This window comes from Erpetoichthys calabaricus, chromosome 8, assembly GCF_900747795.2.
Source record: "Erpetoichthys calabaricus chromosome 8, fErpCal1.3, whole genome shotgun sequence".
Lineage (NCBI taxonomy): Eukaryota > Metazoa > Chordata > Cladistia > Polypteriformes > Polypteridae > Erpetoichthys > Erpetoichthys calabaricus.
Window position 1 is genome coordinate 69521800 of NC_041401.2, and position 12916 is coordinate 69534715.

General features: G+C 43.6%; 1 protein-coding gene across 2 annotated transcripts in view; it reads right to left on the reverse strand.

Moving 5' to 3' along the window:
• The window catches only part of tpst1 (tyrosylprotein sulfotransferase 1), a 183564-nt gene that overhangs the window by 1335 nt on the left and 169313 nt on the right, over nt 1-12916 (reverse strand). The window contains exon 4 of one of the 2 annotated variants that reach the window (XM_028806742.2): nt 9483-9533. The exons of the other annotated variant lie outside the window; for it this stretch is intronic. Coding sequence (XP_028662575.1) covers nt 9483-9533 — 51 coding nt within the window. The remainder of the gene's footprint in view (nt 1-9482; nt 9534-12916) is intronic. 2 annotated transcript variants of the gene reach the window in all.

Here is a 12916-nt window from a genome sequence, read left to right on the forward strand (position 1 = left end):
TTCTCAGATCCATCCATTCCCAAGGAGCTCTAACTGATCACAAGGCAGGAGCCGATGGAGTAAGCAGCACAGACTGCCCGGCGTTGACAGATCAGTATGAGAGCCGCAGGGCGCTGAAGATGATGAGGGGAGGAAGATGTGCACGACTCACATGTCGGACAATGTGGCGTATGTTAATGGACTGGTGTTTTGTGTTGCAAGGCAGCCTCACTCGACTCTAATCGCACAATCCTCAGACGTGCAGTTGAATGAAGTGGTTAATGTAAGGTGGTCTGGTATGGGTGTGCCCACCAGGCACCTCCCTACGCTATGCCCATCAAACTCTACATCAGCTTCATCATCTTTGTTTTTTTGTGTGTCTTTACATTTAAACCGAAGGGGATCTGAACTGCGACTCCAGCCTTAACTTGTAGGGTTCTGCATTCAATTCCTGGCCTGCTCACGGCCTCTGTGGAGTTTGCATTTTCTTCCTGCTGCCCACTTCTTGCTCACAACTGTGTGTATAGGTGGACTGTGAACTCTGACCTGGACCGTGACAGGTGTGGGTGTGCTAAGGGGGCCGCATGTACCGAATGAACAGGCTGGGCAAACATGAGGGTGGTCAGGCAAAGTGACGCATGCATTTGACCCCCATTACCTCTTTGTGGTGTTTTTCTCACAATTCTAACTTTTATTAGACTGTACTTCTGTTGGCTTTGTAGAGTGGGCGCTATACAAGAAGATGATCCTAGTGCTGCTCCAAAATGGTACTTTGCTTTGCTCCGCGTCAGGCTGTTCCAGCCTAGAGTTCTTTTTAACTACAACTGATTTTACATTTGGAGTCTTACAAGGGGAGCACATGTCCTGACCACGTCCATCTCTGATTAATTACAACAAGTTACATTTATATAGCACTTTACATAAATAGTAGGGAGCCACTTCAAACACCAGCAATGTGTTGAATCCACCTCAGTGATGTAATGGCAGTACGCTCACCACACACTAGCTATTAGGTAGTTGACGTGGTAAGAGATAGTTCAGTCAGTTAGAGACGGGGGATGATTAGGGGCCCAGAATGGACAAGGTCAGGGTGGATTATTTATGCAAGACATCACGGTATACTCTATTCTTTTTGAAGGATGCTTGGGAATCTTCTAATCTTCTATGACTACAGAGAGACAGAACCTTGGTTTTAAATGTCATTCAAATGAACTCCGAGAGCACAAATGTGCTGGAGTTTTGTACTTGCAAGGCCTCTAAGATGGTGCTCACTACTGAAAGGGGCTGCACAACACAAAAATAAGAACATCGGAAGCTTGACAGAGAAGACGAGACCCTTCACTCCACTTGTTGCTTGTCTGTTTAGCTGATATCTCCTCCATATCTCCTGCAGATAATTCTTCATGGCTCCCAAGGTTACTGTTTCAATTGCAGGTCTTTGTGGACTGATTGATTGTGCTGTTTTTGATGACTGTGAACCATAAATGGACACCAACATCTGCCACAGCAGCTTTTTCTGCACTTGATGGCATGTATCCCAGTGGGCTCTTGGTATGTCCGATAAAGAGTAACGGTTCTGTGTATGCGATGGGCAGCACTTATGGTCTCCTCTATGCCATAGGATTTCCTCGCACTGAGTTTTGTCTCTCAGCCGTCAGCTGACCACACATAACATGAGGTGTACAAGCGGGACGGACATGTCAGGTCTGATTACATTCGGTAGCAAAAGCAAGCAGCAGAGATGAGAGGAAAAACGCCTTTGATGGCTGCTCAAAGAGTCGCTTGTGTTGTGCTATCAGTAAAAGTTCATGTCAGCTCAGTGACTCCACTGATGATTTGACCTTCACTGGACTTGGCCGTGACCTTCAGGGTGTCAACAATAACCACTACAAAAAAGCCAAACGCAATAAACTCTTTAGAGTTTTGTACCACTGGGACTGAAGCAAACGGAGATTAGCAGCAGACACAATTGACGTTTTTAAAATTATGAAAGGAATTAGTACCGTGGACCCAGACGGTTACTTTAAAGACAGTTGGACACTCGGTGAAGGTCAATTTCATGCAACTGTTTGAATGTTATGTGTTGTTTAAACACATAAATGACCAAGTCATGTGGTAGACAGGAGCACTTTAGGGACCCTCAAAGCTGGACTTGATGTTATTTTGGAGGAAATAGGTGGACACAACTGGCGAGCTTTGCTGGGCTGAATGTCCTGTTTTTCATCAAAACATTTTCTAATGTTCTGATAACTGCAACAGCAACAACATTACATTCTCAAACCCACTTGATCCGGTTTAGGGTTGTGGGTGGTCTGAGGATATCCCAAAAACTGAAGGCTATCGCATGGCCCACTCAACCAGTACTCACGCTGGGCCAATATGGAAACCTTAACTGACGTACGACATGGGGAGAGCACAAAGCCTGACCAGGCTCATGACGTAAATGGCTGACGCTGGACACGTGAGGCAGCAGTGCTAACCACTGCCCTGCCCTTGTGTGAGGAATCATCTTAACACGAGAGGATCAGCAGCACCAGAAAGTAAGAACTGAAGCAGAAAGGCGTCTTGAGGAGCTCTCAATGTTACCGTTAAGAATTACACAGAAATGTGATGAGCCGGTGCCTCAGTGTCGCCTGCTTCATCCAGAAGTTAGTAACTTTGAACTTGACCAGAGCAGTCATGGAGGGGTAGCTTCAAGGCTGGTAGGCGGCTATCTGGGAAGTGTAAATGTGTCCAGCGCCAAAAGTCTGTGAACACACTAAATACTGTAGATTTGGAAAGACTCCAGACCCCTTCCCCATTTACACATTTTGTTACGTTACAGCCTTGTGCTAAAATCATTTCACTTCATTTTTTCCCCTCATCAACCAACACTCAGTACCCCAGGATGACAAAGTGAAATCAGGACTTTAGAAAAAAAAAGAAAAGAAAACTGGAATATCACATTGCAACAAGCATTCAGTCGTTTACTCAGAACTTAGTCGAAGCCCCTTTGGCAGCACTTCCAGCCAGGAGTCTTCTTGGGTCTGACGTGATGAGCTTTGCACACCTGGATTTGGTGACCGAGACCATCGGAGAAGAAAGCTAATCTCCAAAGATGGGGCTTATGTCCAGGCTGTGTCTCGGCCACTCAAGGTCATTCCCAGAGTTGTCTCTAAGCCAATCTTGTGATGTCTTTGCTTTATGTCATTATCCTGTTGGAAGGTGAACCTTCGGCCAATTCTGAGGTCCACTGCACTCTGGAGCAAGTTTACATGAAGTATATCTCTGTACTTTGCTCTGTTCAGCCTTCCCTCTACCTTGACTAGTCTCTCACTCCCAAAAATAAATCCACAGAATGATGCTGCCGCCACACTAACCACTGGAATGGTATTACACAGGTGATGAGGTGTGCCTAGTTTCCTCCAGATGTCCCACTTGAAACAAATAATTAAATTGTTTGGCCTTAGTTCTAACAGAACAGATAATCTTGTTTCCTGAGTCCTTTGTGTGCCTTTTTGCAAATTTCAAGCAGGCATTCATGTGTCACCCTGACACTCTGCTACAAAGCCCAGATTAATCAGGTGTTGCAGTAGTGGTTGTCCCAGAAGTTTTTCCAAAGTCCACACAGGTTCTCTGGAGCTCAACCAGGATGCTTCTCCCATGATTGCTCAGTTTGGCTAGGCAGCCATCTCTAGGAAAAGTTATGGTTGTCCAAAACTTCTTCTGTTTAAGAATTATGGAGGTCACTGTGCTCTTGGGAATCTTCAGTTGTGCAGAAATTGTTTGTAGCCTTCCTCAGATCAGAGCCTCAACACAATCCTGTCTTTAAGCTCTGCAGGCAGTGCCCTTGACCTCATGGGTTGGTTTTTGGTCTGTTAACATTATCAACTGTAGAACCTCCTATAGACGGATGTGTGCCTTTCCTAATCATGTCCAATCAATTGAACTGACCACAGGTGGAATTCAATCAAGGTGCAGAACATCTCAATGATGATCAATAGAATGGGCTGCATCTGAGCCAAATTTCAAGTGCCATAGCAAAGGATCTGAATACTTAACTGTCAATATGATATTTCACTTTTCTACTTTTAATACAATTTAACGCATTTGCAAAAATTCACAAAATCCTGTTTTCGTTTTGTTGCTTGATGAGGGAAAAAATTAATTTAAATGCTTTGAGCACAAGGCTACAAGACAACAAAATATAAGAAAAGCAAAGAGGTCTGAATTTCTGAATCCACTGGCTATGCATAAATCCATCCATTTTCTGATCCCACTTTTCCACTACAGGGCTAAAGGAATAGAAAAACCACGGATAGGACGGGGGTCCATCACAGCTCCCACATGAACTCAGTGGTGAGCCTAACCCACACTTCACTGGGACGTGGGAGGAAAGCAGAGCAGCCATGCAAACTGTCTAAAGCACCGACGCTGTTGTATCCTGCCCATCTGTAAATGGCTCTGATACTTTAGGGAATTTCTACGTAAATATTTACAGCTGTAAATGCAGACTTTATGTGCCAATAAATGTTTGTGCTCCGTTAACATACAGTCACGGCCCCCCAACTACCAAGACCTCTCAAATAACTGGACTGGACCTTCAATTATAGAAATATGGAGAATAGCATAACATGTGTAGAGTACTATGGGATGGCGATATAAAACAAAAACTAGCAAAACAGAAACTGTTTCTGCAATTTAAAATAAAAATGTTTTCTATTTGTTTTGTGTGTGTGTGACGTTTACAAATGGTCTGTGTTCTTGCCCGGCTATTAATTCTTTACCAGTAAAGAGATGGCAGGCGGCTGGTTTAGCTATCGGGTGCTCCTCCTCACTGCAGCGCTGGGCCTGTGGGCTCCGTGTGCTCTGCTCCTTCCTCTAATCGCCATCCAATGAAGCTTTGTGACATGTGGAGAGGACGGGGGGTGATGACAGCTGCCTACCTCTTCAGGACACGAGTGCCATGCTGGCTTGTGGTGGCCACCTCCTCCTGGGCAGTGGGAATGTGCAGACGTATTGAGAGATTTCTATCATGTCTGTGAGTCATGGAAAATGTCCTGTAACCCGTCCAGCAATACGCTTGGGCGCATCACTAATTTTTTAGTGGGGGGCCGATTTGCCATTTCTCTGTTTAATGATCAGTGAACAAAGCAGCTGACCACATCATTTATTTTAATGGCTTAAAGTCTGATATGCCTCAGTCACCCTATTCCACCCTCAAAATGGAGTTTAAAACTGGAGACATTAACGCAAATATACACGGAACGTGCACGGGATAAGCGGACCACTTAGTGTAGTAGTCACGGTGCCTAGTACTTTACCCACAAGTCATCCTGCCACCTAAAACCTGCGGATCTGTTTCCTTTCAGGGCGGTGTGGATCAACTTTTGAAGTCAAATATTACAGCAAAAAATGAAATCTAAGCAAGCAAAAAGTTTTTATATCAATCCATTAAACCCTGTTTTCAGTATTGTAAGATTTATTGACTTATCAAAAAACTTTTATTTACGGTTATTTCGCTTACTTTAAGAAATCTTTTCAAGTAAATTTTGCCTATCCCACTGGCAGAACTTTTTTTTATTATTTATTTTGAAGTTTTTGCATATGCACTTTTTACAGTGTGCCATTTAGTGTTGGATCGCCATTAAAATTTTGACTTTGGTCTCGACGTCTGTTTCCAGACCTCAGTAACAGGCACCAAAACGGTCCTGAAGTAAACAATAAATAACTGCAACCCCTCCAGCGCCTTCCTGGTGTGCCACGTCATCACGCCGCACTACGCATCGTTTCACTGTTGTTAGCAAAGAGTGTGTGGCAAAGTATCGTGGGTCCCCATGAAGCCAAAGAAATGGGGAGTTTTCTGGGGAGTCTAGCAAACCATGTGGTTTCATGACGTCTCTAGCACATCTAAACATTTTCCTCCAGCTACTCCAGCAAGTTTTGGGGGAAAGAGGTTTGAATGAAGAGCCAACTTTTACTTACATCCCGAAATGCTTGTATCGTATCGTTTAAATTTTGGGTTTTTTGGTACTTTTCCAGTAATGGTATACCATGCAACCCCACTGCCATTATCCCAGAAAAACAGGAATCTTAAATCAAGTCCAGATGAATTCCAGCGTACACAGTTTATTGTTTTCCTTTTATGTTACTTCAGAGTGTTGTACATTTAAGTTAACTTATAACTAACAGCCCAGTGACAAACTGAAATCTTCAAATCAGCTACTGTTGTCATGACAACTAAAGCCTCTGCCAACACAAGCCCCCAGAGGCGGCCGAATGAGACCACTTAGGGAAGTCACCACAGCAAAGAACCTCGAAATAAGAACGGCAAGTTTTGAGGAGGTGCTACTTCAGGTCACGTCCGTCACCTCGAAAAAGACATCTGAAGAGCAGAGCAGAGCCAGTCTGTCGGTGGACAGCACATCTACAACGGACATACTGTGGAATCAGTTATGAGGAGCAGGCCAGCCTCCACGTCACAAAGACATTCTAAGGAAGACACTGAAAAAGGTACCTATTCCTGCCTTAAAGAAGAGAAATTCTTGTTTTTGACTTTTATTACGTTTTGTGAACATCTAAAAGGTGCAGAATCATTCAGAGTCGTCCTATGTGGAGTTAGTGCCGGCGCCGGCGAGAGTGGCAGCCTTTTCAGCAGCTCCGTGTATGACTGTATGTGTATGTGTACTTTTCTACTTTTATTTTTCTATTTTTATTTATTGATCACTCCTATCACTTTATTTTATGTGGATTTGTTCACTGGAAACACTTACAATGTGGGCATGGATTTTTTTTTCAATAATTGTGAATTTCCCCTTGGGATTAATAAAGTAGGCGGCACGGTGGCGCAGTGGGTAGCGCTGCTGCCTCGCAGTTGGGAGACCTTGGGGACCTGGGTTTGCTTCCCGGGTCCTCCCTGCATGGAGTTTGCATGTTCTCCCCGTGTCTGCGTGGGTTTCCTCCGGGCGCTCCGGTTTCCTCCCACAGTCCAAAGACATGCAGGTTAGGTGGATTGGCGATTCTAAATTGGCCCTAGTGTGTGCTTGGTGTGTGGGTGTGTTTGTGTGTGTCCTGCGGTGGGTTGGCACCCTGCCCGGGATTGGTTCCTGCCTTGTGCCCTGTGTTGGCTGGGATTGGCTCCAGCAGACCCCTGTGGCCCTGTGTTTGGATTCAGCAGGTTGGAAAATGGATAGATGGAATTAATAAAGTATCTATCTATCTATTTGAATTCAATGTACTAAAAACTTGCATTTTTTATTTTACATTAGTATGTCTCTCTCTTATAAAAAAAAATCTTGGAAAATCTTGGAAGGAGACGAGACGTGATTTTCTCTGGGATACACTCATAAGTCCTGCAAGAAAGAGATTTAACCACGCCTGGGCCGGAAATAAAGGACAAAGAGCAGACGACAAAGTAGAACGTCGTAAAGAATTCAAAAACAGTATGATACACATGCAGAGCAGGTTATAGATAATGGAAGTACGAAAGCTCGAAAGTCTCAAAAAAAGGATAGGAAAGATCACATTAGCACAAACAAACAGAAATTATTACTCAGTGAAATAACAGAACAACGAAAAGAGATCAAAGATATTGTTTGGATTTAAACTTTAAGTCAGAGACTTGTAGATCATCTAATTCGTGTTGCCAGCAAGATTTTAAAAATTCCAAAAACGTTGGCGCGGTATGAAGTCCTGTGAGACGGAGACTTTTACCATGAGATTCTTTCAAGTCCTGCCCTACTTACAACTACTTTCAAACAAGACCACAGTCAGCTAACCTCAGTCGTGTGAATGCTTGTGTCAGACTCACTTCCTGCGCTCTCAAGCTCTTATAAATTTTATCAGGACAGTAATTTTATACGTTCTAGATGACACGTCAACGACAAAGCGAAGAAGAAAGAGCATAGACAAACATTTGATAAAGTTGTTTCATTTATTAGAGAGAAACAATATTCACTCGGGGCAGCTATACGCTGCGTTATCACAATGTAAGTCCAAACACGGAATCAAAATTCAATGCGATCTTGAAGAAGAGTTAATTCCAAATATTGTTTTTATTAAAGTTTTAAAGTAAAAGTGAAAATAATGGGGCGGCACGGTGGTGCAGTGGGTAGCGCTGCTGCCTCGCAGTTGGGAGACCTGGGGTCCTGGGTTCGCTTCCTGGGTCCTCCCTGTGTGAAGTTTGCATGTTCTCCCCGTGTCTGCGTGGGTTTCCTCCCACAGTCCAAAGACATGCAGGTTAGGTGGATTGGTGGTTCTAAATTGGCCCTAGTGTGTGCTTGGTGTGTGGGTGTGTTTGTGTGTGTCCTGCGGTGGGTTGGCACCCTGCCCAGGATTGGTTCCCTACCCTGCGCCCTGTGTTGGCTGGGATTGGCTCCAGCAGACCCCCGTGACCCTGTGTTTGGATTCAGCGGGTTGGAAAATGGATGGATGAAAATAATGAATTTATAACAATTCCCATGAAAATAACAATCTCTTTAAATTGTATATCTGGTAAACCAAACCCGGTGTTGGGTGAGCCCCCTAGTCTATTAAAAGTAAATAAGCTGCTCATATAGGTATTCATACCCTCCACATTCAGATTTAGTGGTGACCCCTTTTGCGTCTTCCAAGGAAGGTGACATCCTTTGCTTGTTTTTTTTGACAGCTCATGCTACTTGGGCACAACAACAAAATTCCCCACCAATCATTGAGAAAGCTGCGGTCAGGCCTTAATAAAGCACACTCCATTCTTTAAGACTTGTGTCACTCCAAGGAAGCTTTGGTCCTGTGCTTTACACCATAATCCGCTAAAAAGCGATTGTTTTATAGGGTTCAGCCTTTTCTTCATTTTCTTAGGTCATCGGTTTTGATTCACTTCATTCTGTGTGTTCCTGCAGCGCCTTCCATGTTTCTTGCTTCTGTAGAAGTCAGTGAAGGGACAGCGTAATGTGGAGCAGTGACAGTGGAGTATTGCGGTCTGTGATGTGAAGACAAGCGTTGACTTCTTTCTGGCCTCCCTCCCATGACTTCCCCACTCACGACCGTACACATTTCTATAATAACTTCACTCGTTGCTCTGCCCTTCCTTTCTATTTAGTGTGATGGCCTTCTCTGTCGGGTATCAGGGAGTTCCCTCTTTTTGAAAGTCATGCCTACCACATATAGGCATGTTCAAATATTTGGAATTCTTCTAAACTAAATCCTTTAAGGCTACACACACTGTGAGGAGCACAAGCTGGTCACCTCAACCTCTCCTGCCAGGAGACTCCGAGAGCCAAAAAATGGGCCTGATGCAAGGTTTGGCACAAGAAGATGGGAAAGCATTTTTGCCATCTGCTCCATCCTGACTCTCTGCTGTTTAGGGAAATGCTTTAGAAGAAAGCACTTAACCTTATTATGTTTCCATGAGATGGTGAACAAAAAAACAACACGGTCCAAAAAATTAAAGATTCAGTAGTATGGGGAAAAAAATGCCATGCAACAAAAAAGAAAACAAAAAACAAAAGCAAAAGAGCTTGAAGATTCTGAACAAATTACCGTACCTGCAATTGTTCTTTAAGAAAATCAGGTAGCTGAAATTCCCCTTTAATGACCTGGAAAAACAAAGCAATGTTTTTAGCACCTGATGCAGACAGGTCATGTGACATTTCAGAACCAGCAAAGCTTTGTTTTTGACAGGATCCTGGGGCCGCAGTGTTTTGGGCCGCTCCTGTGATCCGACGCCACTTTCTGCTGGAGCCTGAGAACTTCTCAGTCACTCCAGACTCTAAAGACACTCAGTGCTTTTTAATAATTAACAGAAGATAAAACATAATCATGACAATCATGCTGAACCTCTCTGAAACAGTTAAACATGTTGTAAATAAGAACAGATGTAAGCAAACTAAAGTTCAGGCTGATTTTATTACTTGAAAACAAAACTGTGTGAAATATTTGTTTTTTAATGCTTGGTATTTGGCCATAAACCCTTGGATTTGTAATGCAGAGCAATTGCAGAACTACACTTCCTGCTTATATGAGGTGGTCCTTAACACTCTTGTGGTGCTGCCATGATGTCTGCCATTTCTGCAGCCTGCGATAAGGTGTGACAGGAGTTCACTTGTGAATGTTTAAAGCAACCAAAAACGGAGGACTGCCAAAGTCAAACTTCATGCTGTATGCACCATCGCCTCCTAACTCTAGTGTGTCTGGACAGAACATAATGGGCACCCGGCTGCCTTCTGATCAGGACAATAGAACAGAGGTAAAGTGCACAACTACAGAGCACGGTCATCCTGCATGGCTGATCTTCATTGGTGCCCATACCTGTCGAATGTTTCTACCCAAAGGTCTTAAGATTAATGCACTGACAATCATAAGAACATACAGTGCATCCGGAAAGTATTCACAGCGCATCACTTTTTCCACATTTTGTTATGTTACAGCCTTATTCCAAAATTGATTAAATTCATTTTTTTCCTCAGAATTCTACACACAACACCCCATAATGACAACGTGAAAAAAGTTTACTTGAGGTTTTTGCAAATTTATTAAAAATAAAAAAACTGAGAAATCACATGTACATAAGTATTCACAGCCTTTGCTCAATACTTTGTCGATGCACCTTTGGCAGCAATTACAGCCTCAAGTCTTTTTGAATATGATGCCACAAGCTTGGCACACCTATCCTTGGCCAGTTTCGCCCATTCCTCTTTGCAGCACCTCTCAAGCTCCATCAGGTTGGATGGGAAGCGTCGGTGCACAGCCATTTTAAGATCTCTCCAGAGATGTTCAATCGGATTCAAGTCTGGGCTCTTGCTGGGCCACTCAAGGACATTCACAGAGTTGTCCTGAAGCCACTCCTTTGATATCTTGGCTGTGTGCTTAGGGTCATTGTCCTGCTGAAAGATGAACCATCGCCCCAGTCTGAGGTCAAGAGCGCTCTGGAGCAGGTTTTCATCCAGGATGTCTCTGTACATTGCTGCAGTCATCTTTCCCTTTATCCTGACTAGTCTCCGGGTCCCTGCCACTGAAAAACATCCCCACAGCATGATGCTGCCACCACCATGCTTCACTGTAGGGATGGTATTGGCCTGGTGATGAGTGGTGCCTGGTTTCCTCCAAACGTGACACCTGGCATTCACACCAAAGAGTTCAATCTTTGTCTCATCAGACCAGAAATTTTTCTTTCTCATAGTCTGAGAGTCCTTCAGGTGCCTTTTGGCAAACTCCAGGCGGGCTGCCATGTGCCTTTTACTAAGGAGTGGCTTCTGTCTGGCCACTCTACCATACAAGCCTGATTGGTGGATTGCTGCAGAGATGGTTGTCCTTCTGGAAGATTCTCCTCTCTCCACAGAGGACCTCTGGAGCTCTGACAGAGTGACCATCGGGTTCTTGGTCACCACCCTGACTAAGGCCCTTCTCCCCCGATCACTCAGTTTAGATGGCCGGCCAGCTCTAGGAAGAGTCCTGGTGGTTTTGAACTTCTTCCACTTACGGATGATGGAGGCCACTGTGCTCATTGGGACCTTCAAAGCAGCAGAAATTTTTCTGTAACCTTCCCCAGATTTGTGCCTCGAGACAATCCTGTCTCGGAGGTCTACAGACAATTCCTTTGACTTCATGCTTGGTTTGTGCTCTGACATGAACTGTCAACTGTGGGACCTTATATAGACAGGTGTGTGCCTTTCCAAATCATGTCCAATGAACTGAATTTACCACAGGTGGACTCCAATTAAGCTGCAGAAACATCTCAAGGATGATCAGAGGAAACAGGATGCACCTGAGCTCAATTTTGAGCTTCATGGCAAAGGCTGTGAATACTTATGTTTATGTGCTTTCTCAATTTTTTTATTTTTAATAAATTTGCAAAAATCTCAAACTTTTTTCACGTTGTCATTATGGGGTGTTGTGTGTAGAATTCTGAGGAAAAAAATGAATTTAATCCATTTTGGAATAAGGCTGTAACATAACAAAATGTGGAAAAAGTGATGCGCTGTGAATACTTTCCAGATGCACTGTACACATATATACATATGTTATGTAAGTTGAAATCAGTGTATACTTTTTGATTATTTATTGTGTTTTTCTCACTTGTTTTGTGGAGACACACGAGTAAATATTTCATTGCATTATGTACACATAGCAGTGAACCTGGCTTTGTGATCACCACCTGCTCATATATTGGTGACAACTGACTCCAGCCTGCCTGCATTCATTCCATTTTCCCATCTACTTCTCCAGTTCAGGGCAACAGAGAGCTGTCGCCTATACCAGCAGCCCTGGGCACCCGTTCAGTATAGGACAGTGTTACGCACATGCTCACTGGGAGTTGTCAGTTAACTTAACACCTACTGTACTTATGTGAGGTGTAAGAGGAAAATCATGCAGACATGGGGATAAAACGCAAATTTGACATAGGCAGATGCCTGATGTGGTTTGGAATCCCAAACATAACAAAAAGGTAGCGAGGCCTCCTAAAATGACCCACTGGCCAGGCCTCCTTTGCCTGCTTGGAACGCCTCACTTCGATGGGGCTTAATCCCAACTTCAGTGGCATGCCTCAGGCTCTGCAGACCCAAAAGGGATTGAATCCTTCAAAAAAACTTGAAAATCCTAAATATATATCAAAAAACCCCACAAGTAGGAGAGTAACTGTGAACCTTGGCTTTGAAGAAAAGGGTATCAACTGATCTTTATAAAAATGATTTTATTTACAAGGAAATGCTTAAATGAGCAAAAGGCAAAGAGGAGTTACATAAAGAATAATCCTAAACAAACAACATCCCAATATAAAATCCAGAAAAGAGCAAGAAAATCAGAAAACCCAACAACAAATTACAATATTCACAACCCCACAGATAACAAAATGATTGACTGCTGAATTCTAGAAAGCCAGCAGCTGTGACATACTCCTCTTGGGGAGCCCCCCACAATGAACATGCTCAAATTTAAAGTATCAGTACACCAATACAAAATCACATATGAAACCAATAAA